This window comes from Rhea pennata, chromosome 15 (genome assembly GCF_028389875.1).
Source record: "Rhea pennata isolate bPtePen1 chromosome 15, bPtePen1.pri, whole genome shotgun sequence".
In the NCBI taxonomy this organism is placed as follows: domain Eukaryota; kingdom Metazoa; phylum Chordata; class Aves; order Rheiformes; family Rheidae; genus Rhea; species Rhea pennata.
Genome location: NC_084677.1, coordinates 1,360,350 through 1,383,606, shown reverse-complemented (window position 1 = coordinate 1,383,606; position 23,257 = coordinate 1,360,350). Strand labels below are relative to the sequence as shown.

The window sequence follows — 23,257 nt, the reverse complement described above, 5'->3', positions numbered from 1 at the left end:
TGGCTGTATTAGGTTACACCGAAGGTCCACCTCAGCAGTATGTTTATTTTAGCTGTGAATGCCTAAAGAACAAGGCAATTATGTACAAATGCTTCCCAGAATACTCTCCAAGTCTCTCAGAGCATAAGATTTTATACAGTTTTATCAGATCTAACTTTACCTTAAACAACATGGGGGAAAAAAAAAATCACTATTTGTCAAATGTATGCTGCATAAGCAGCTAGGTAAGAAAATGGCTGTAATTCCAAGGTCATATAGTAAACAACATGAAAATGCTGAAATTTTGCAAAGGATACAGCCTTTTCACATTTAATATAAAATCCTGGAAATCCAAAACAAGTCTGAAAAATGTGTTGTTCCATACAGTCAAAATAACAACAGTGCTCACCGGCGAGTAGAAGAATTGACTAAGCTATTGATTTATAGTTTTATTTATGTCTTCTGTATATTTCTCCTTATCAAATGCATTATCCAGTTTTACTTTCCCCCTATGTCTTTGAACAGTCATTATTTTAAACATTTAAAATAAAATAAATCTTCCAGGTGCAATTTACTGTATCTGAGCTTAGCAATAAAATATATTCCTTTTTTGCAGCCAACAACATTTGCAGGAAAAGTCTTCAAAAACCTATTTTTCCACTGTCTCTCAGTACACCCTGAAATCTGCCTGTGCTTCCATTTCTTGCTTCTCATGCAGGATGACCGACTGGTCTATAAAAGGGAGGAAAGCACTGCTCCCTAGGGACACCTGATACCATGTTTCCTTTTAAAGGCCTTCTGTTTCTTCAGCTTTTCAAGATTGAGTGAGGATGATTTTCTGCATGAACATAGATGACAACTTCGCTGGCTGAAGCAGTAGCAGTATCATGGCACTGAAGATGTACATTCAACTGTCCAGAAAGTAAAAATTTAATACAGATCAAATGCAATAGATCCTCTGGGCTGTCACAGTTCATTTCACTGTCACCCAAGGTTTGTGACAGAGTTGATTTATCCTCTGATTCACTGCTGGTTGTCACTGGGCTACTTATAAAGTAAGCTTCTTTTTTTAAGAACTGACTGTACATCCTTTCCAGCTGGCAAGAACCTGGATTCAGAAACTAAAATCTTTCCCTGTCTGGAAATACCTGCGCTGACATCCCTAAGCTAGAATAAATCAGCATCTGCAGTTTTCTTCTAAGTCTGTACCTGTCAGTTAGACAAATGAACATGCAAAGAAGATTCCCACACATTTTCCTGTCAGTTCCTGAACTCTTGCACATTGTATTTGATTAAATACACTGCCCAATGCTTTCTGGATACCAGAGTCTGTACTGATCATTTGAAAAGGTGCCTCCGTACAGTGTGAGGACAGAGGTCTACTATGCAGACTGAGTATTGGGGTTATGTATATAGTAAGTAGATCTGTTATTACATCTCTACATAAGGCACTCTGAAAGTCAATCCCTTCTTTGTGAAACACGCAGAGATTCCTAAGTAACATTTTCCCTGCTCAGCATCCTTCTAAGGTTTGCAGGAAATTTGGCATAGCTTTTAGCCACGGTTTTAGTCTATAAATTTCCTAAAAAAAATTAAAGCAAAACTTTTCTTGGGAAGTTGTAAATCTGAATACGTCTGTGTTAGATGTCCTGGGCGATGCTGAAGGGGATCCTGATGAATCCTGGCTTTTCCTGCAAGCTCCAGAGCGCTTCCGCAAGACCTGGCAGTTCTTGTTGCGGATGTTTTCCTTCACTTCCACAACCCTGGCAGATTTTGCAGCTTACAGAGGGGAGAAGAAAGTAAGAAGAAATGTTTAGTCACCTTATATCCCACTCTGAAGAGCTATATAGAGGGTGAGAGTGAAGGCGGTTTTGCTTTCCTCTTCAATTCCCCCTACAGGCAGTCTCCTACCTGCCTGCATGAGCTTCAGCTGTTTGCACTGCTCCTCCTCCATCTTCTTCCTGTAATCTCCGAACATGGTTCTCATGATTTGACGCTTCTTCACTAGCGGAGCCTTGTCACTGCGCAGTGTCTTTATTGCACGGAGAGCCTCCTCCACTGAAGCAGAGGGAAGCACGAACAACCCACAGTTTAGGACTCTGCACTGGCCCCTCCCTTACAGCACTGCTCCTGTCTGCCAACCCTTCCCACTCAGTCTCTTGTAACTCTTCCCCGCTTTCTTCAACCTTACCTTGTTTAGGACTGGATTTTTGCGTCTTCAGGCCAAGTTCCAGCTGTTCTACACACCAGTCCACTTCTTTCCACAGCTGGTCATCTGACTGCTATACAACACAGAACAGAGCAAGCACAAGGAAATAAATCATCCTAACATGATAGCAGCAGTTGCCACACAAAGGAAATCCACAGAAAAAAAATCAAGAGTAACTCAGAATTTCAGTTTCTGGTGGTCACTTTATAGACTTTATGAGATCTTGCCTATAGTGTTTTTCACTGGATAAATTTAAAGTGCTAAACACATATTCACTTGTGACTCACTGTCTCTATCTGATTGATTTAATATCTGGCTGCCATTCAGAAGATGCGGTTCTCTGGAAAGCCCTTCAGGACTTTCAAGATATTAAAGAAGCTGTCGAGTCAATTTACAGATGGAAGAAATAAGCACTAACAACGATAATAATCCCACCCCCAACAGACCCAAAATCACAGAGCAAGCAACAGACAAAACCAGAAGCAGAATCTTGGCATCTCAGATCCCATGTGGATGGAGGTCTGCACCTCAGCTTTGCTATTTGCATGATATGAATAATTTATCCCACCTGATAGCAGGTCATGGGTACAGTGCCTGATTCAGTACCCACAGATACCCAGCTGGCCCTGAGAGCAGTTACCTGCCTTAAAAATTTTATTTTCCTAAGGTAACTGTGCTCTTGGCTTCTCAAAGCTTAGCTACCACATGTCTCAACATCAAAAACTCTTAATGTTTCAGCACAAGCCTCAAGCAGACAACAAAAAAGCATTAACTTCCTTTCTACTTGTTCGGTTCATCAACTGACCAGCAGAGGAAGAAAACAGCAGCTGTAAGAAATAAGCAGCAACCCTTGTTTTTCAGCTTGCACTCCATGTCAGTATACTAACTGCACGTTAAACTATGCATAGACATCAAGTTTCTCTTCTATTGAAGGATTTATAATCTATGGAATCCTATCAGTATTCAAACACCTGAGAGGTCTCATCCTGGTGGAATGCATCTTTATTCTGACATCCACTGGCGTCTGCCTTTGCCTTCCCGTTTATCTCTGTTTCTTCTATCTCCTTTTTATTGCTAGATGACTTTTGTTTCTTCTTCTTTTTCTTTTTTTGGGCTGCTCCATCTGCAGCTGCCTTCTCTGTCACAGGAGCACTCTCTGGTATGGGGATCTTTAACACGAAATGGCCTCTGTCTTCTCCAGGTGCACTATTTGTAGTTTGAGTCAGCTCCGGCTTCTGCAGGGTTGAACTCTGTAGCACATCTAGTGATTCAGTAGGCAGTGAATTATCCAGCGCTTCATGGTTTGCTGTATTCTCTAAGGGTTGGTTTGCTAGAACTAATGGAACCAGAGGATGATCTTCATCTGTGATGGTAAAATTGAAAGCAAACTTGGGTTCTTGTCCAGAAGTAGCAAAACTCAATGCTTCATTCAAATTCTTTTGCTCTGGGGCTCCTACATTAGTTTGTTTCTGCTTAGCACCACTGGTACTAGGAGCTGCTCCCAAAGTTGTACCAGGTGCTGCTGGGTCCATCTCAGAAGGTGTGAAGTCCAGTCGGGAGCTGCTGTCAGACAACATGGACTGCTTCGGTTTTGCCTCAGAGATTTTGTCAGAGTGTTTCCTGTATATCACGCTACCTGAAGGCTGCCCACTGCCTGGCTGCACTTCTGCTTCCCCAGGTTTCAGAGCTAGGAGAAATAAAGAATGTTTCTATTAATATGCCAATTTCCTACTACGGGAATGTCACTGTTACTGCAACTCCCTCTATAAGGCACAGCTGCAGGGAGGCAATGCAGTCAAAAGCTGCAAGATTGAAAAAACAAAACAAAACAAAAAAACCTTCAGAAAGGAACCAAGTATCACCATCCCCTAAAGGGACAGTTAAAGCTCACCTGCTTTCTCAGTGTTCTTCTGCTCTTCAGCCATTTTGAGTCGATAATCCCCAAACGCATGGTTCATCACTTGTCGCTTCTTCACCAAGGGGGTCTCATCGGAGCGCAGGACCTCGAGAACATGCTGCGTTTCTTCTACTGCATTCAAGAAAAAGACCAAAAGAGAGAAGAAACAGGTCATATAGATCTGTTGCAGGATGTTGATGACAGGGTCTCCTCCGAACATGTTCCAGCTATATGACAACACTCTTCCAACACTCTGCTGTATCATTTTATCACTGTATCTTCGTAAACTTCCTAAGAGTACACTCTGCCCCATCATCCAGGTCACTGATGAAGATGGTAAACAGTATTGGATCCAGCACTGACCCCTGGGATGCACTGCTAGTTACTGGCCTCCAACTAGACTTCACACTACTGATCACAAACCTCCGAGATCTGCTGTTCAGCCAGTTTTCAATTCACTTCACTGCCTGCTCATCTCGCCCATACTTCATCAGCTTCTCTATGAGAATGCTTTGGGAGACGGTGTCATAAACCGTATTGAAGGCCAGGCAGACAACATCCACTGCTCTCCCCTCATCTACCCAGCCAGTCATTCTGTCATAGAAGGCTATCAGGTTGCTTAAGCATGATTTCCCCTTTGTGAACCCATGATAACTACTCCTGATCACCTTCTGGTCCTTCATGTGCCTAGAAACAGTATCTAGGATTAGTGGGACCATCATCTTTCCAGGGACTGAGGCTGCCTGGCCTGTAGTTCCCTGGGTCCTCCTTCTTGCACTTTTTGAAAGCTGGAATGATATTTGCTTTCTCCAGCTCCTAAGACACCTCTCCTAATTGCCATGACCCTTCAAAGATGACTGAGAGTAGCCTTGTAATGCCATCAGCCAGCTCCTTCAGCACTTGTGGGTGCATTTGGGCCCATTAGGACCCATTGACTTGTGTTTGTCCAGTCTGCTTAATTGTTCCCTAACCTGATCTTGCTCCACCAAGGAGCAAGTTGTCCTTTCTCCAGACTTTCCCCCAGGTACATGTGGCCTGGGTTTTTCCAGAAAGCCATCCTTATCAGCAAAGACTGAGGAAAAGAAGGCATTCAGTACATCCACCTTTTCCTTGACATCCCTTGGCAAATTAAATTTTAGGTGGGCTTTAGCCTTTCCAGACCCATCCCTGCCTGCTTGGACAATGTCTCTATACTCCTCCCAGGCTACCTGTTCCTGCTTCCACCCTCTGCATACTTCCTTTTTATGTTCAAGTTTTGCCAAGAGCTCCTTGTTCATCCCTCAGGTCTTCTGTCACCTTTGCTTGACTTCCTGCTTACTGGGCTGGACTGTTCGTGAGCTTAGAAGAGGTGATGCTTGAATATCAATCAGCTTTTTTGGACCACTCTTCCTTCTAGGACCCTATCCAATGGGATTCCTCCAACTAGATCCCTGAAGCAACCAAAGTCTGCTCTTCTAAGGTCCAGGGTTGTGATCCTGCTCTTCACCCTGCTCTCTCCTTTCAGGATCCCAAACTCCGCCATCTCATGATCACTGCAGACAAGGTTGCCCCCAACCTTCACATCCCTAAGCAGCCCTGCCTTGTTTGCAAGTACAAAGTCGAGCAGAGCACCTCTCCATGCTGGCTCCTCTATCACCTGTATCAGGAAGTTGTCATTGATGCTCTACAGGAAATTCTTGGATTGCTTGTGCCCTACTGCGTTGTCTCTCCAGCAGTTATTGAGGTGGTTAAAGAGCCCCATGAGGACCAGAGCCTGCAAACATGAGGCTACTTCTAGCTGTCTACAGAAGGCCTCATTTACTACTTCTTCCTGATCAGGTGACCTATAGCAAACACCCCCAATTATGTCATGCATGTTAGTCTGCCCCTCCGTGCAAACTATGAACTCTCAGTCAGCCCATAACCAAACCCATGGCAGAGCTCCATATGCTCTTGCTGCTCTCTCATTCAAAGGGTGATTCCCCCTCCTCACCTTCCTGGCCTGTCCTTCCCAAAGGGCCTGTATCCATCTGTTGCAACATTCCAGCCACATGAGCTATTCCACTAGTCTCTGTGATCCCAATGAGATCATAGCCCTACAGTTGGGTACTGGGGCCCTTTTCAGTGAAGTCATTGCCCCTGCCTGCCTTGTTGTTATGATCGGCTCCCATCTCACTTCCCTTTGGGAGCAGGCTGCCCTTGCTGCTCCCTGACCCTGTGTACTCAGAACAGGAGAGCAGTGTAAAAAAAAATGGTCTAACGATCAACCATTGTGCAGGAGCATATATTAATGACTACTATATCCTCAGGTGCACCAGCATACGCTCAGCAAGGCATGTTACAAAGCGTAACTGCATCCTTCTCCTAAATATTAAGTACTGGTCATTGGTAGAAGGCGGATACAAGTCTTCATGCATTAACAAGCTGGACTGACTGGATGAAACTGCAGTCTCCTCAAAAGTGTTTTAAAGGACTTTATCTTTCAAGTAATTTCTCCTTCAAACAAAAACAATGAAGAACACGCTTCACAAAAATAAACCTACAGGTCTAAGAGCTAGCCATACTTAAATAGTATTTCCTTAAGACTGGAAAACAAAAGCAGAATTGTAGTAGAACCAAACAACAAGCGACTAGACAGGAAAATGAGAATATGAAAAAAAAATATAGAAAACTGAGGAGAAAAGTCACAGGAAAGCAGATAAAATAAGATAGCTCTTAAAGTTCAATGTTTTATGTAATTTTGAATTTACAACAAAAAGAGAAAACAGATCATTTGGGAGAAATACAAAAAGCTTCCGAGTCTACTAAATCAACACTGAAGCTGAAATTTAGCTGCAGACTATAAAGGAGGCAACATACCTTGTTTTGGGGTTGGCTGGAGGCAAAGGAGATTTGTCTCCAGCTGCAAAATGCACCACTCCACCTCATCCTGGAAGGTGCCCTGGGGATCCTTAGACATGGGGGGAAGGCACAACATTTAAAAGTGCAAGCAGCAGACTCGCAAACCCGATTCCGAGCCCCCATTTTCTGAAGTCCCCTGCTCCACGTTACACGGGAGATCAGAGCAGCAGGTCTTTCGGGGCCTGACAGTACAGACGTGCAGCACAACCGCTTGCACCGCAAATCAGCGCGGAACAGAGCGACACAGGCCCCGCCGCGCTCATGCCAAGTGAAGCCTCCTTATTTTAAATACTGGAGGCAGCAAAGTTCTAGCAGGCCAGTCACCCTTGGCAAGCCAAGACTAGCCCTGGGTGATTTTCCTTCTTTTTTTCCCTCTTTCCCCGTTTAAAGGCCCCAAACGGTACACTCTTCATCTATGCTGCAGCTAACAGCCTAATATACTCCTACAGCAGATCTTCCCTCCAGCACAGCTGTGACCATACACAGAATGTTTTCCTTACATTAACCAATTCTTTACAGTAACCAATACCTTTAAGTCCTTAAGATAATCTTTTGCTGCGTTTTCACCCTACCTACCTCGCGATAAGCAGCTGGACAGCAGTGCTGAGAAGCCTGCCTTTGAATAAGGCAGCCATTAAAAAGCACTAGCAAATGGGAAAAAAGATTTAAACAGATCATAAAATGAATAAATAAACAAACAATGATGAGATGGATGGAGAAAACTCTGAGGCAGACACAAGCGCTAGGAAAGCCCTTTGTGAAAAGCCCCGGGGGGCTGAGCCGCGAAAGACACCAGCGGAGCGGCGGGAAGCTCCTACCTTCGCCATGAGGGAAGCCGGGCCGCGCCGGCCCCGCGGCTGGGCGCCCCGCCAGGAGCTGCCGCGGCCTCCCGCGCCCGCCGGGTCCGGCAGGGCTCGGGGCGCCCCGCAGGCGGCGGGAGCGGCGGCGGCGCCGCGCGGCCCCTCGCCTCACGCTCAGCGCCCGCCCCGCCGCAGCCGCCTCCCCGGCCCCAGCGCCGCGGTTCCGCCCCGCCGCGGCCGCCCGCGCCGGAAGGAAGAGCCCTCAGCAGCGGACCAGCTGCGCCTCCCACCAAGCGGTAACGCGGGGGGGACCCGGAGCCCTCTTAATAGAATTACAGAATCAGTAAGGTCGGAAGGGACCTCTGGAGATCATCTAGTCCAACTTCCCCACTCAGCAGGGTCACCTAGAGCACGTCAGACAGGGTTACATGCAGGCAGGCCTTGAATATCTCCAGAGAAGGAGACTCCACAACCTCTCTGGGCAACCTGTGCCAGTGCTCCATCACTCTCACAGGGAAGAAATTCCCCCTCACGGTCAGGAGGAACTTACTGTGCGTCAGTGTCTGCCCATTGCCTCTTGTCCTGTCACACGGGACAACTGAAAAGAGTTTGTCCCCATCCCCTTGACACCCTCCCTTCAGGTACTTGTCCACATTGATAAGATCCCCCCTCGGACTTCTCTTCCCCAGGCTGAAGAGGCCCAGCTCTCGCAGCCGTTCCTCACAGGGCAGATGCTCCAGACCTCTAATCATCTTCGTAGCCCTACACTGGACTCTCTCCAGTAGCTCCATGTCTCTCTTATCCTGGGGAGCCCAGAACTGGATGAAGTACTTGAGATGAGGCCTCAGCAGGGCTGAGCAGAGGGCCAGGATCACCTCCCTTGACCTGCTGGCAACACTCTTCCTAATGCAGCCCAGGACACCATTGGCCTTCCTGGCCACGAGGGCACATTGCTGGCTCATAGTCAATTTGTCATCCACCAGCACTCTCGGGTCCTTCTCTGCAGAGCTGCTCTCCAGCAGCTCAGCCTCCAGCTTGTACTGGTGCCTAGGGTTCTTTCTCCCTAGGTGCAGGAGTCTGCACTTGCCCTTGTTGAACCTCATGAGGTTCCTCTCTGCCCAGCTCTCCAGCCTGTCCAGGTCTCTCTGAATGGCAGCACAGCCCTCTGGTGTGTCAGCCACTCCTCCCAGCTTGGTATCATTAGCAAACTTGCTGAGGAGGCACTCTGTCCCCTCATCCAGGTCATTGATGAATAAGTTGAACAGGAAAGTTGCCCTCTGCCAGGCAACCCAGCCCCACCAGAGCAGCAGTTGCTCCCAGCTTTGGCTACAGCCCTCCTTCCCCAGCAGGCCTCTGCAAAGAGGTTTTGCAAGCAGCACGTACAGCTCCTCAGGGAAAGCTGCTCGGAGGAGGCTCGAGGAAGGTGGCCATGAAGCATTAAGGCTTTTTTTGGAAAGCGGCCGGCAAGCCCTGGCTCTGGGAGGCGGCTACGCCCTGGCACAGGGGCTGTGAGGCTCTCGCAGGCGCCTGTTACCTGGCGCCAAGCTCCCACCTGCCTTGCTGAGAAAGGGGAGCAGCCCAATTCCCGCTTTAAAAAAGCGCATTTGTTCTCTCACGAGCCGGTCTCCCTTCCTCTCCTCCGAGGGCCACCAGGCGATGCAGGGTCATATCGCCACTACCTGCAATGATGAGGCCTCTCTCACTACAGGACCGAATACCACACTGCCTTTGTCCAATTTAATGAAAATCCCCCCAAAGACGCAGAAGTTCGAAAATCAGAGTCACCAACAGCTCAAATCCCAACCTGTTACATGCCACTCCAGTATACAACACAGGGGGTACATCAGGGCACAGTTTGAGCAGACCAAAATGGGTAGGCTTAAGCCTCTAACCCCTGTATGCAGGTATTGCCCAAATCTATTTCTATTTTAGATGTCCTTTTGATTATTTAAATTTTGAAAAAAAACAACAACAACCCCCCCCCCAGCAAGTTAGACACCTTATTTCATGTTTTTCCATTTTTTCCCCCCCTTGGATTTTTTTTTTTTTTATTATTATTTCTTTTATTTCTTCTCCCCTCCCCCCCCCCTTTTTTTTTTAAATAAGCAGTCAGATGCTCCTCTGGTGAAGTTTGTAATGCTGAAGCACGTTGTATTTCATAGCACAGTATTTGATGTCTCTTTCAAATACTTCAGTCCTGGTGGTTACAGTTTCTGCTGACATAGGCAGTAGATGTTAGAAATCCTCCAAGGCTGCCAGTCATTCCATCAGGGCTTTAAATTGCTAGGAAAGCACTTTCAAATGTTGCTGTTAAAGGCTATAAAAAGATACTGGAAAAATCTGTACACTTCTACAAACTTACCAGACTCTTGTCTTGCTTTGCAACCTCTGCTCTTGCTAAGACTTAGCCCTTGCCTAAGCCTTCCTCTTGCTTACAGAGGTCATCTAATTGGTTTGAGGCTTTTCAGACTTATTCTGTGACTTATCACAAGGCTTTTTTGATCACGGAAGGTTCCAAGTCACAATCAGTCTTCAAAAAGAAGTTTTCAAGTGTCGGGAAATTAGCTGACAGTCAAGTGTTGGAGAAGATAATAATGAGCATAGAAATAGTGAGCTATCAGCAACTGTCTTAAAAGGCCAGAATCCCACTGTAACTCTCTCCTGTGAACCACAGAATTCTTTCCCTTTGCCCCTGAGCTGGACCAAGGGCTGGTGAGACAGTCATTACCAGGCTGGACACATCCCCTAAACATCCCATCCGTGACTTAAGGAAAGTACCAACCTATCAGGTGATGTGAAGGCAGGGTGCAGAGACTAGAGCCTGCAGAATCCATCTAGCCAGAGCAGAGGGTGAAGAGGAACACTGCTCTCTGTGGCAGGATGTTGTCCATGTCTCCAGCAGAAACCACAGGCTGTGGATTCAATACCCATGCAGGGAAAAGGCACAAAGGGCCAACAATGCCTTGTTTTCCTGGGTTTGATCTCTGCCCTGAGGATTCAGCCACATAGAAATACAGCCCCACAACGGTATTGAGTTAGTGAGCTGTGGCAGCCTTGCTCCGCACGATGGAGGAAGTTCCAGGGGATCAGAACAGGATCCTGAACTTCTGCCAACACAACAGGAACCTTTTAACATGAAGAACTGCAAGCTGAGCTGGTGGAAGCTGATGTCTGATCAACCATGGCTGCCCCAGAGTAAGGCAAACAGCAAGGAGAGGAATGATGGCTTGAGCCTGCCTTGGACACAGGGCAGGTTAGTGTGTGCTGTATAAAGCAGTGCAGAGACCAGGACAGCCTCACACTGCTCTAAGACAGCGACAGGAGCACCTCTGCCTGGGGACTCTGTACAGGACAGTTGTGCAGTCCTTCAGGACACTCCAGGGACTAACAATCACCCCCCCCCCCACAACAGACCTGCCTGCTTTTTCCACTCCACCCATGAGCACCAACAAGTTTGTTGCAGGCATGGCTGTGGTTGCACTGGAAGCAGTGGTTGTGCTGGAAAACACAGCTCTTTGGTATGAGTCTCCTTTAAGGGAGTTGCAGGAAGGAAGAAGAAAAAAGTGGGGTGGTTACCAAAGCTGCTAACCACAGTGCCAGGGAGCGTCGGGGGGGGGGGGGGGGGGGGGGCGGCACCAGGAAAACCCAGTCACATGCATAACGTATCTTGTCTCCAGACTTGCTCGCCTGCGATGTATGTGGCTTGCACATACAGACTGTCATTCAGCATCAGGAAATCTGCACCAGACAAGAGAGAAAGGAAGAGTCGTCAGAGAGAAATGGAGGAAAGGGAACTGGAGCAGCTGAAGCTGGCTGGGAGGAGCTAGGCTCTAGGACTCGGTTAGAAGGAAAGAGCATCTCCTCAGTGCAGAAAGGTCAGCAAGACAGCAGTGCATTGTGCCATCCCTGCTATGGTAGCTATGCTCCATGCCCAGCCGAGATGTGGAGTTCTGTCTAAAGGGCTCAGCAATCACCACCAGGAGCCAAGAACTACAAAAAGCCCAAAGCAAATCCCACGTAAGCAGCAAAGCAGATTTACCAGAAATTCCCAGAGGGCTGTATAGGGAGGGTTGCACGGAAAGGGTTGCACTGGCAGCAGCCCCTGCTTTGCCCAACATCCACTCCAGTACACAGGAGCCCTCAGTGTAAGAAGTTGCACCGCTGTCCCCATACCAGTACCTGCATCAGAGTCATAGTTCAGGGTTCCCTTTTTATGTTCAATCCCCAGGAGCTGGGCAGGATGGAGAGATGCTGCCTCCAAAGCAGTCTCTACTGAGCACCCTTGAACAAAGGAGGAGGCATTAGGACAGCAAACACAGAACCATTGCAGAGCAGCCCAAAAGTCCCTTGAATAAGGCAGTATTTCAGGGGCAAATGCAGCAATGAAGCTCTTTCAGTCAGTAGCCTGGCAGAGACTTATCTGGATAACCAAACCCACAGAAGCACCACTGTACTTGCCAATACTAATCTTTCTCCTCTCCTGTCATGGTAGAGCACTAACACCTGATCTCCCTGGGGGATGCTGCCTTTTCCCTGAACTACCAGGAGCTTACATAGAAGAAGTGCAGGAGGGGCTGCAATGCTGTCACCACAGCAGGACGGAGTTGAGGAAGGGAATGTCCCTATCAACTCAGCAGGGAGAGGAGAACTAAGTATCTAGGACATGAGGAGAGGAAATCAATTACCTTTAATCCCTTTGTCAGAAAAAAGATAAGAGATCACCTGTCATTAGTGCTACAAGTTAAAATGCAGTCCCTGCTTAAAAAGATGCTAATCTGTGAGGTCTGTGTCACTGATATTGGCCTTTCTCCTCATGTCTTGGGCAAAAGAGAAACATTCTCTAGCTGAGCAAGAGCCAGACTTCTTCCTGAGTCCACACAGGCAGTGTTGGCTTGTGGATAAGGTTTATTTACCTGTGGCTTCTAGGAAGTGTCGCACACACGCATCCATGGTTGCTACACTACCACTCAGGGTCTTCGTGCCTGGAAGAGAAGCAGGACAGCATTGAGCACGTCCCCTTAACTAGTATCAAGGAAAAGGTGGGGGGAAAGCAAAACACAAGGTGGTAGAAATCTTGGGACATGCAATTGTCCCAAAATTGGGTTCTTCTACACATCAATATCAGGAACAAGTTGGAAGGCTCTCAGCCATTGCTGTGATAGAATGAGGTGCGACACAACCTATTTTGGCAGTGCAGGGAGGGCTACTGGGAAATCACCCCACAGTTCCAACATAAGACCAGCTGGACTGAATAAAACTCGAGCTCACAGCTTAGGAAGCTGCTGTCAGAGACAGGGGATGGGTACTGAGCAAGGAACGACCCTCCTCTGAAATATCTTCCAAGTCTCCAATTGTTTGCAGTTTGGAAACTTCTTTAACCAAAAGCAGTGGTGTTATGGTAAAGACAAAGGACAGTAAATATCTGTCCTTTCTGACCCCACCAGAACATCTAGCATCCATAACACTGTGCAATAAGGAGTCCAAAGTTGGTGTGGATAACTAAGAAACAACAGATTCTTCCTTACTCCAGCAAAACAGGGCCCTTGCCCCTCCTCATGAGGTGCTGCATTCACCTCAGGGCCGTGTTACTATTCGGCTATTAATTGAGCAGGCAACAAAGTCCAAGAAGGTGGCACAAGTGCTGCCTTACGCTGCCAGGCTCTGAAAATAATGCTGAGCTCTCCAGGAACAGATATGAAAGACAGTGCTAACCCTGTCTCTTTTGCAAGAGACAAGAAGCGCTTACCTGCAATGTAGGTGTTCAGCCCATCAATCTCCACTACCTGCTGGCCCAGCGTGTGCCGACCTGGTGCCAGCCCCATACCAGCGATAGCATCTGTCACCAGCACCAGGCCTGAGGAATGCAAAGAAATAGGCTGTGTTAGCTTCATACCTGCTCTCACTGCAGGTCCAAGCACCACGCTCTGCTGACCCTCACAGAGGGGATCAAAGACATCTTCAGCAGCACCTTATTGAAGTGGGAGGTTCTGGTTGTCCAGAATATGTGGCAGGAGCATCTTTCAGGCACCAAACCACAGCACTCATACAACTGTCTTGTGGGAGATGGTACAGCGTTTGAGATGGCAGGGGGCCAGGCTGACAACACTGGATGGGCCTGGCATGGCTCACCTTTGGGGTGTGCTCGGTGGGCAATTCGCAGCGCGGCAGGGTTGGTGTGGATGCCATCAGAGATCATGCCATAGAAGACTCTCCGCCCAGCAGGAATCTTGTCACTTGTCAGCAGCCCCACGATCCCAGGATCACGATGATGGAACTGCCCAAGGGGGAGAGAGAGAACAAGCTGTGGGGAGCATCGCCAGGACTTTGAGTCTGAGATTGCTCCTGCCAGGGGACAGAGCTGCCATCTCTACCACACAGTGACAGATAGGCAGCTGGGCGCTCCATGCTTTACCAGACATGGCTGGACAACTCATCAACTTCACAAGTTGGCTACAGCCTTGATTCTTTTAGATCAGGCAGTAGAAATGTACTGCATTCAGTTCTCTACCGAAATCCCGTTGAAAGGCCTGGTATGAAACAAGCCGAGAAGAATAAGCACCCGAGGCGGGAGAGAGAGAAAGCACTTGAAAGCATTAGAAGCACAGGGCAAGTACCCTTGGCTACTCACCGGCAACATGGCATTGAAGAGGTGAGTGATGAAGGTAGCACCATGCTGCACAGCCTCCTCTGCCTGGGAGAGATTAGCCACTGAGTGACCTGGAAACAAAGGCCACTGCATGATTTTTTTTCTTCCTGTCTCTCCATTTATTTCCCCACAGGGATATCCAAGAATAAAGTTGTTCTGACACTAGGACCCTATTCTGATGCCCCCCACAATCGGTCCAGGTATGAGATACCAGCCTTGGCACAGAGATATCTGGCAATGACTGCGAGGGACTCTGGTAGCAGATGGTTCGCCTGAACACACTCACTGTTCATACTGTAATAATCAGAGATGCTGCCTTGCTCCCTGCAGCACTGGGGAGAGTTAGCCATTTGACTAGACTAGAGGCCCAAGGGCCATTCTGCTATCCTCAGGTATTTAAAGGCTTAATACAGAGAAGATGTACGTTGAGTAGAGAGACAGTGGGGACTTTGCTGAGAAAGAACGTGGATAATACACAATGCAAAAGAAAATTTTGTTTTTCCCAATGCTGACAGCAGCTCTAATCTCTATGGGTAAACTTTGCCTTTCTGAGGTTCTTCTCCTTATCCGGGCTGTAAGGTAAGAGCTGTGGGCTCTGCTGTACAAGCACTCTTGTTGCTTAAGGCTCAATTTCACTCTGAAGAAAAACCTCTTAAAAAACCAAAAATCTCTTTTTCAATGAATCTGAGGGAAAGAAGAATATGTGAAACAGGACCAGAAAAATGTGGCCAGTTTTAAGTCAGTAGCCTCAAAGCAGTGGAGGAGGAAAATGTCTCCCACACCCTTTCTGGTTGAAGAACTGAGTTATCAGAAGTAAGCAGTAACCTTTGGAAAACTCATTTCACCTGTCAATAAGGTCTAAAGCAGCTGAACTTCAGAGTTTGAACCTTTCCAAGTAGCCGTTATTAAAGTGAAGGTTTTTTTTTTTTTTTTTTAAAAAAAAATCTTTCCTCCATTTGAACAGTACCAGCACTACCTTATGTTAAACTGCAGGGGCTCTTTAATCAATATGAAATTTGACCCTTATCATACAAAGGGAGACAGATCTTCAACATCAACCTACATCCTTATTTGTGACAAGTCTGTTACCTCCATATAGGCTAGGACTGCTGCCGGTGACCCCGGAAAACCACTGTCCTGCAAAAGCTCCCACTAGCTATGGGAAATGGAGAGGCAGTTCTCTGGTCTTGGAGGGGACAGCAAAAGGAAATCCCATCCAGACCAGTTGCACCAAGACACCATTAGAGGTGCTATGGCCCTGAGGGACGTGGTTGCCTGGCCCATGCTTTGTGCAGCACAGAGAGGAACTGAGCTGTCAGCCTGAGCTTCCCCTAAGCATTACACTCTAGCCCTTACCGAGTGAGACGCAGATGCCCCGCTTGGTGAATTCACGGATCACCTCACTGCTCCTCTTCATCTCTGGGGCCAGGGTGACTATCCGGACACAGTCCAGGGTCCCATAGGTGGCAAGCACGTCTTGAAAGGCACCTGCCTCAAAGGTGTGGAGGCAGTGCTCTGGGTGCGCCCCCTTCTTCTCCTTGCTGATAAATGGTCCTTCCAGGTGGGCCCCTGCCCAAACAGGAACACACAGCCATGGCTCTTCCTTTCTCAGACTAGGAAACCTGCTGCTTCTATCCTTCTATCCACTCAAGCTCCTGGTATCCTCTCTCAGCAAAATACCCTCTGTTCAGGTAACTCTGAGCATGAGTAACAACAGAGGCCTGAGTGGGAGCAAGGTTTTTTCCTGTTCACTTTTATTTTGCTCCAGTCCGGCTACCCCAGCTCTCTCCACTAGCAATCAGCTCCCCCCTGTGCCAACATGTGTAATAGCCCTGTGTAATAGCTGCTGGCAGCCCCAAATCTCCAGCTTCCCCCAGCTCAGGCCCTCCAAGATCACTTCTATCATCCATTTCCAAGCTGTGCTCCACTGGTACTCCATTCTTGGATCTGGATATGAAGAGCTCCAAGTAAGATCCCAGGAAGGCAATCTTCCCAAAGAGGTACCTCAACCCATTTTTTCAGGTTGAGGAGGCACTGATGCCCCAAATACCCAGTAAATAACAAAAGCCTCTGGATTGTAGTGCTCAGCATGGTAAGCATAGTAAGAGACATAGCACTGGTGACTGGCCAAGCCAAGCAGCGTGCTGCTATTATCCTGTCTGGCCTGGAAGTGCTGGAGTTGTGCACATTCAATGGCAGAGAATATGACAAAAGCCAGAGAAAGGCTGAAGGAGAAAGCAGGTCTACGCCTACCCATGTATCCCTCCCATCAACTGGAGGTCCAGCCTCCATTTGTTCTGCCCCTAATGTAGCTTCTTTTCCCTTAATGAGAAAAAAGATAGTTGTTCTCCTACAGTAGCACCAGGTAGAATAATAAGGAGCAAAAGCACTTACCCAGGATACCTGCTCCATGGGCTCCACCATTTCTTATACTGATCTGAGGGAGAATCTAGAGAAGGGAGGTTTGTCAGAAGCCTTGCAGACACAGTACTCCAGCCTGCCCAACAGAGTATCTTTGCTGGGATACTCATGGAGCTGCCCCAACAGAGCAGCAGCCACAGGTACCAATAGCAAGGGCTGATATTTGTCATGTAAAATTCAGATGGTTCTGCTCAGTGGAGCACTCTGAAGTGTTTCACTTTAGCAGAAACAGCTGCATCTCTGTTCCACTTGGGGAATATTGCCTCCAAATCCTTGGGTCCCTACAGTGCTTCGAAGGTGGAGCACTGGGAACCACTAAAACACAGCTCACAAAGAAAAAGCAAGTTGCATGCCCCATTTGTGCAAGGCAGCTGCCTAGGAGGCATCGTTGTCTCAATAGTCTAAAGGTAAAGGCCAAGAAATCGGAGTCAGCTGCTCATGCTCATGGCTCTTCCTCTAAGGCAGCTATCTCAGCCTCTGAAGAATGAGGCTACAGCCTCAGTCCTCTCAGCTCATGGTACCAGTCTCTGCCTTCAGCCCTTTATCACCCTGGGGATGAGTGGGGAGGATATTCTCTTACCTGGTGGTACACAGATGGGGGAGAAGTCACCAAGGTGGGACAGAAGGAGGTCACTCCATGGGAGAGGATTTTCTGACTGACTAGGTCAATCCCTGATTTGAAGTCATCTGTAGCCAGTGAGAAATCAACGCCAAAGCCTCCTGCACCATGAACAAAACAGAGATGAAAGCTGCAGCCTCCTCACAGGACAGTGCTCCTCCTTGCCCAGAATTTCCCCTTTGTCAAGGACAAATAGGGTACTCTGAGAAGGTGTTACGTTTCCCCATACAAAAAATGCTTAAGAAATATTTTGTGTGAGCAAAGTGAGCCACTCCATTCATATCTGCACTGACTGGGCTCAAAGGGCTCTATCAGCACTTGTGTTTTACACTCTCAAAGCTCTGCAAAACCAACCAACATTGTCCTGCTGAAGTGCTTTTTGCTGTAACATCCCAGTGTTCTGCAAGAAACATCAACGTTTCCTTTTGACTCGGGGGAAAAAAAGTAAATTTGAAACCCATTAAAGAGGAGATCTGTCTTTTAATGTAATCTAGCACTGAACAAGCCGTTCTAGGCGTCCAGGAAAGAGCAACTGCTGGTAAACTCTGCTCCTTTGAGAAGTCGCGCTGTCCTCCCCATGTCCTAGAAAGTGCAGAGCAGGCATACTACCAGCCGGATGCAGAAGAAAAGAAACTACTGATTAAAAAGAAGTTAAGAAAAAAGCTGGGCTCAAAACCCTACAGGGCGAAAGCACCAAAATGGATCCATTATGCAACAGCAGTAACCATGGGCATAATGGTTCTTTATCATGAGCTTGGTGATTCACATCTCCCTCAAGCAGCTGATGCCCTGCTGAAATAAATTTGATCACAGCCAGCATACACACAACAAAGAGCAACAGCAGACATGCCTGGGAACCCCCAGTTTCTCCAAGAGTGCATGTGGCTTCTCCTTACCATTGATCTGCACATCAATGAAACCAGGGGCAATGATGCTGTCCTTGCAGTCCAGCTGGATGTCGGCAGACCCCTTCTCATCAAAGAACAGTTTCTCCGGGTTGAGGATCTTCCCTTCTCGCACCCACAGGTCCTCCCTGAACGGACAGTCACACACACACACCGCTCCTCCTGGCGGCGGAAGAGGGGCCCCCAACAGCTCCACGTGCCACAAACCCTCATTCTCTCCCCATATCTGCTAGACTATCCAGTTGCAATCTCTAATATTGTGTAGGGATCTGGAAACACCCGGGAAAAGAAGGCCAAGGCACAAGTAACGGAGGCAACCACAGCTTGCTCCACAAGCAGGGAAATAAAGTATTTTTGTTTTCTTAGTCAAGATCCTCCTCTTTGTGAGTTCTCTGACACCTTTGAAGGGCCGTGTTCAGAAACTATTCTATTCTAGGATATGATTGTCTCTCTTGAGACAATATGATTGACATATCATTGACCTCTAGTTTTATTAGACTCCCCCGATAATCCCAAGTCCTCTATCAAATGTAGCAGAAATGGCTAATGGGCCCCGAAGTTGACTGAGGGGGTGGGAAGAGAGACAAATTAAAGATGAGGGGAGCACGTTAGAAGTATGATGTACACATCTCACTGCCTTCAAAGATCAGGCCAAAAGCAGGACTGAGGGAGACAAGGGACAGCGGGAGAGCAGCTTACAGGAACCTACACGTGACGCCCTAAGAAATCGGGATCCGCTTCCTAGAATACTTCTGGGTTCAAGGTCAACTTTGTAGGCCCCATAATGAGCCTTTTCAGCCCCCAGCTGAGCCCACTCACCTCTGCAGCTCGTGATTCCTCAGGATGCGGCAGTTTGTGAACTGGAAGATCGGAGCATCCGAGACAGATTTATTAGATGGCATTATCAGGGCTGCGAGGGAACCAACCTGAAACCGGTCAGGGAAGGAAGGAAGGAGGGAAGGTGACACGGGCTGGAAATCAGGGCTGGGTTCCCGGGGCAGACAGGCAGTGAGAGAAAGGCGATGCTGCTCTTCCAGCACAGGGCGGCAGCCCGGACCGGGGGTCCCCGCGACCGTACGCGGGCAGCGCGCTGCTCCCGGCTCCTTCCCGCTCCCGGGGCGCCGGCACAGGCGCCTCCTACCCCACCGGGCCCCCTTGGGATGGGGCTCTAAGGAAAAGGCCGCCCACCGCCACCTCACCTCACCTGGGGCCGCGCCGCCGCCTCAGCCCGCCCCAGCGCCGCGGCTCCGCTGCCCTCGCCTCAGCCCGCCCCAGCGCCGCGGCTCCGCTGCCCCCGCATGGCCGCCGGCGGGGCCCCGCCGCACTCGGCTCTGCCGCGCCTGCGGGAGGGGCGGAGGGAGGAGCCGGGCGCCGAGACCCGACCACCACCTCCGCGCCCCACGGCGAGGCCGGCGCGCGAGGCTGCCTCAGTCCAGCGCCGCCCGCGCCCCGGTCACGTGAGCCCGCCCAGCCGGCGACTGCAGGCGCCCCTCCCCACGTGACCAGCTCCCTCCGAGCCGCCATCATGGGAAGGGCGGGAAAAGGGGGGGGGTGGTTGGCGGTGGCCGCCATCTTGAGGAGGTTACTGCCTTTGCGCGGGCGGGGGAGGAGTCCGGAGGGGGCTTGAGGGGAGGCCGGTCAGGCTGGGGACCTGAGGGGAGGGAAGAGAAACCTGCTAAGGGCCCCCACTGCTTGCTGCGAAGCCCGAGAGCTGCAGGCTGCTGGGGGTGGGGGACGACCTGGGGGTTTGTCCTCCCGGGCGCTGCCACAGCCCCTCAGAGAGGGCGGCCTCCTCTCCCGGTAGCAGCTCTGCCCCAGCGGCTGTTTGACGGGCTGTGGTGCCCCACAGGCCTTGGCGAGGCCGCGGTGGCCATGGGCAGTGGGGAGAGCAGGGCTTTGCCTGGCAGAGGGGCTGCGCTCCATGAGCCTCTTCCTCTGCACCATGCCGGAAGGCCCCGCTGCCCGGTGGCATGCGTGAGAGCTGCCGCCTCCGGCTTAGCATCTCTGAGGCTCCAGCTGCTGTAGGTATCTCCAGCCCTGACCTCTCTCTCTGCAAGCATCTAAAGTAGCAGCTCCTGCAAACCCAGCTGCTGCTGCACCGGAGGATCACTCTGGGAGGTGGCAAGCTTGCTTTAAAACCCCGACAGCGGTTTGAAGCCTCGTATCCCTCTTGCCGGGGAGGCTATAAATCTGAAATAAAACCATTTGAGGCGGCTGAGAAGAAAAATAGACCCTGATACCACCAGAGCTCAGTGAGAGACTGTTCAAAGGCAGAGAAAGATCTAGTTGGGAGAGAGATGGGTGAAACCTGACATACAATGTCCGAACGGTGACTTTCTAGCTCAGGGTGGCCTCTATACACCACAGCCTCCGGCAGTCGCTGCTGAACTGCCTCTCTGGGGCCTCAAGGTTACTTACTGAATTACAAAGGATGATGAGCGTGCAGTCTATTTTTGTCACCTGCACAGGACCAAAGGTAATTGTCTGTGGTGAACATAAAATAAATAGAAAAATTTCCGTTCTCATCTGGGGAGCTAGCACGTCCAGAGGAACTGGCTGCCTCTGAATGCACCAGTTGTGTGCTGCTTGTGCACTGAAGGAAAAAACAACCAATCCCACCAGGGTGTCATGAGTTTGCAGAGCTGTGGCTCCTCTGCCTCCTTTCTCCCGCTCTGTTGCAGCCCAAATTAGAGTAAGCCTAACCATCAGGCTGGTTTCTTGACAGTTCCTACGCTTGCAGCTGAATGTCTCAGTAGATTTACTCACTGGATCAGTTTTAATCACACTAAGCATTACATGTAAACAAATGAGTGATGTTTCATATTAAAGTTTCTAAGGGGGTTGGCAGCAGCAAATGCTGGTGTTTCACTGCAGTATGTAATGGATAATTTGTGAAATGCTCTTGGAAAGGTCTTTAAAACACCATTGTGAAGGGACTCGTACCCAGGGAACCCCCAAATTCAGTGAGCTCAAATGAGCTGGAGAAAATAGTGGAGGAGGAGTTGTAGCAGGCGACATCTCAGCGCACTGGCCACTGCAGATGTTATTTTTGTCACAATCATCTTGTTACCTTGTTCTTGCCATTCAATGCACACCTCCTGCTGCTGCTTGCCTTATGCTCAGATTAGAAAGGTTTAGGGCAGATTCTTTTTCTGTTGTGTTTACACTAATTGCAGATACGAGCTTCTCAGGGCAGGAGTTAGTCTGAAGAATCATCACTGAAGAATTTTGCAGCTCTAGGATAGACTAGAATTAGCCCAAGCTACCTTTACCCTTACAAATTTGCTACCTTACCCATACCTGGTAATTTCCAGCTGAGGATCCTGCAGCACTTAGTGAGCCACGATGCAGGTATAGCTGAAAAGTCATGCCATAAGCTGACGGGTTCTGGTGCTGTATCCTTCAGTACTGCTGAGCCAGTGGTTGGCATACACGTCCAGTGTTTGACATCTTCGAGTCAGAACTGAATGCCTTTGTGGAAGAAAGGCTGTACTCAAGCATAACATCAGGCAAAGTTCAAAGGTCTGAGAGGTCAGCTGAGATGAATTAGTGGTTCCTAATGGCTTTTAAGTCTGTGTATTTATGAATAAGTAACTTTGGCTTCAATGCCTATGGTGGACAGAAGCTCCTCTGGGGGACTCTGCTTGGAGGAACTGGTGTTGCACATGCAGGTGATTCTCCAGGGTCTGCCCACAGCATGCACAGCGTACCCTGTGGTGCCAGTGGATTACATTCAGTATGCAAGGAAGCAACACTGTAGGCTTTACTTTGTCGGGCTCATGAGTATTTACTTCTTGAATGACTACACTCAGGTGTGCTAGATCATGGACTCATAGAATTGGTAAGGTTGGAAGGGACCTCTGGAGATCATCTAGTCTAATCCTCAAACAAGTGGCCCATATGTGGATCAAACCCACGACCTTGGCATTATTAGCACCATGCTCTAACCAACTGAACCTAACCTCAAATGTACAAGTTGCTTCTTGCCCCAGATTGCTGGTAGATGAAGTGTTGCAAATTGTGTACCTGTTTGGAAAGCTGGCTAGGCACAATACTACACCAAACCAATTACACTGACAAAATAAAATTCAAACTGCTTATTGGCTCAGTCAAAGTAAAAGTGGTAGAACGCCTCACTTCACTATTCCTTCTTGAATCTCATGTTCAGGAAAAAAGAATTAACCGTAACCTGGGCCAGTAAGTCATTACTTCTTTTTAATGTTATTTTTAAGCTAACAGCATTACCATAGGCAGGCTCCCTAGGGTCACTTGACAAGTCAGTAGTAGCGTGGAAGCGAACATAGAATGCTTGTTCTGTGCTATAACAGTGATTTCTCCTGCCTTTTCTCTCCAGTGGTTCTGATGCTACCAATGGCCCTTTTGATGTCTGCAATCTCTGTGGCCAGAAGGGGAATAGATCTCCAAAATGCCTAAGCTTCAAAGGCAAGTACTACATTTTGTTCAAATCAAAGCCAGCATCCTCAACAGTCTAAGTATTTAGAGCTAAATATCTCCTTGCAAACACTTCCATTTACTTTCTATCCTCTTTGCTTCAGAGGGACAACTGTTTGCTGCAACAGTCTCCATTCTCACTCTAGTGCATCTAATTCAGCGCCCCACAGTATTGCAGAGAGTCAAGGACTGTGTCTAGGCAGGGTGCTGATATAAGCTCCTCTGATGAATCACACTGGAAAAGATAAATGATGGGGAACATAATTGTGCATGAACATAACATCCCTGCCTGGCCAACAATTGAATTTAGATGAGATTTTATGCTGTACTTACCATTCCATGATGTCAATGATTGCCTGCACTATGTAAACTACATCTTACTGTCAGCAGGGTTAGTGGTAAAGGCCCCTGAAACAGATAGCTGGGAATGATTTGAATACAGCCCAGAA

General features: G+C 48.6%; 2 protein-coding genes across 4 annotated transcripts; both read right to left on the bottom strand.

The window, feature by feature from the left end:
- Nucleotides 1–415: 415 nt before the first annotated feature.
- C15H8orf33 (chromosome 15 C8orf33 homolog) lies at nt 416–7,850 on the bottom strand. Of its 2 annotated transcripts, none has more exons than XM_062588163.1 (7): nt 7,784–7,850; nt 6,924–7,014; nt 4,080–4,217; nt 3,160–3,875; nt 2,171–2,261; nt 1,891–2,037; nt 416–1,758 (listed from the first exon to the last, which is right to left on the bottom strand). In XM_062588163.1, exons 1-7 carry the CDS (start codon nt 7,790–7,792, stop codon nt 1,562–1,564), a joined length of 1,389 nt encoding a protein of 462 aa, XP_062444147.1. In that variant the 5' UTR covers nt 7,793–7,850; the 3' UTR covers nt 416–1,561. The 2 variants fall into 2 exon arrangements, with proteins under 2 accessions (XP_062444147.1, XP_062444148.1); XM_062588164.1 differs by having other exon boundaries at nt 2,171–2,258.
- A 2,040-nt stretch (nt 7,851–9,890) lies between these two features.
- AMDHD2 (amidohydrolase domain containing 2) lies at nt 9,891–19,791 on the bottom strand. Of its 2 annotated transcripts, none has more exons than XM_062588544.1 (12): nt 19,556–19,791; nt 19,176–19,282; nt 18,348–18,484; nt 17,413–17,552; nt 16,806–16,860; nt 15,768–15,980; nt 14,394–14,482; nt 13,895–14,039; nt 13,512–13,619; nt 12,679–12,747; nt 11,945–12,046; nt 9,891–11,503 (listed from the first exon to the last, which is right to left on the bottom strand). In XM_062588544.1, exons 2-12 carry the CDS (start codon nt 19,256–19,258, stop codon nt 11,415–11,417), a joined length of 1,230 nt encoding a protein of 409 aa, XP_062444528.1. In that variant the 5' UTR covers nt 19,259–19,282; nt 19,556–19,791; the 3' UTR covers nt 9,891–11,414. The 2 variants fall into 2 exon arrangements, with proteins under 2 accessions (XP_062444528.1, XP_062444527.1); XM_062588543.1 differs by having other exon boundaries at nt 19,561–19,791.
- Between the last annotated feature and the right edge of the window lie 3,466 nt (nt 19,792–23,257).

Bases quoted from the DNA above. Each gene is read 5' to 3' on its own strand.
- C15H8orf33 (XM_062588163.1), bottom strand. The intron at 4,218-6,923 runs GTATGTTGCCTC...TCTTGAATGCAG, and splicing joins CCAGCCAACCCCAAAACAAG to TAGAAGAAACGCAGCATGTT. The intron at 2,262-3,159 runs GTGTTTGAATAC...TGTGTTGTATAG, and splicing joins ACCAGGATGAGACCTCTCAG to CAGTCAGATGACCAGCTGTG.
- AMDHD2 (XM_062588544.1), bottom strand. From the start codon at position 19,258: ATGCCATCTAATAAATCTGTCTCGGATGCTCCGATCTTCCAGTTCACA. The intron at 18,485-19,175 runs GTGAGTGGGCTC...CTGTCCGTTCAG, and splicing joins AGGAATCACGAGCTGCAGAG to GGAGGACCTGTGGGTGCGAG. The intron at 12,047-12,678 runs GTAAATAAACCT...CCTTTGTTCAAG, and splicing joins ACACTTCCTAGAAGCCACAG to GGTGCTCAGTAGAGACTGCT.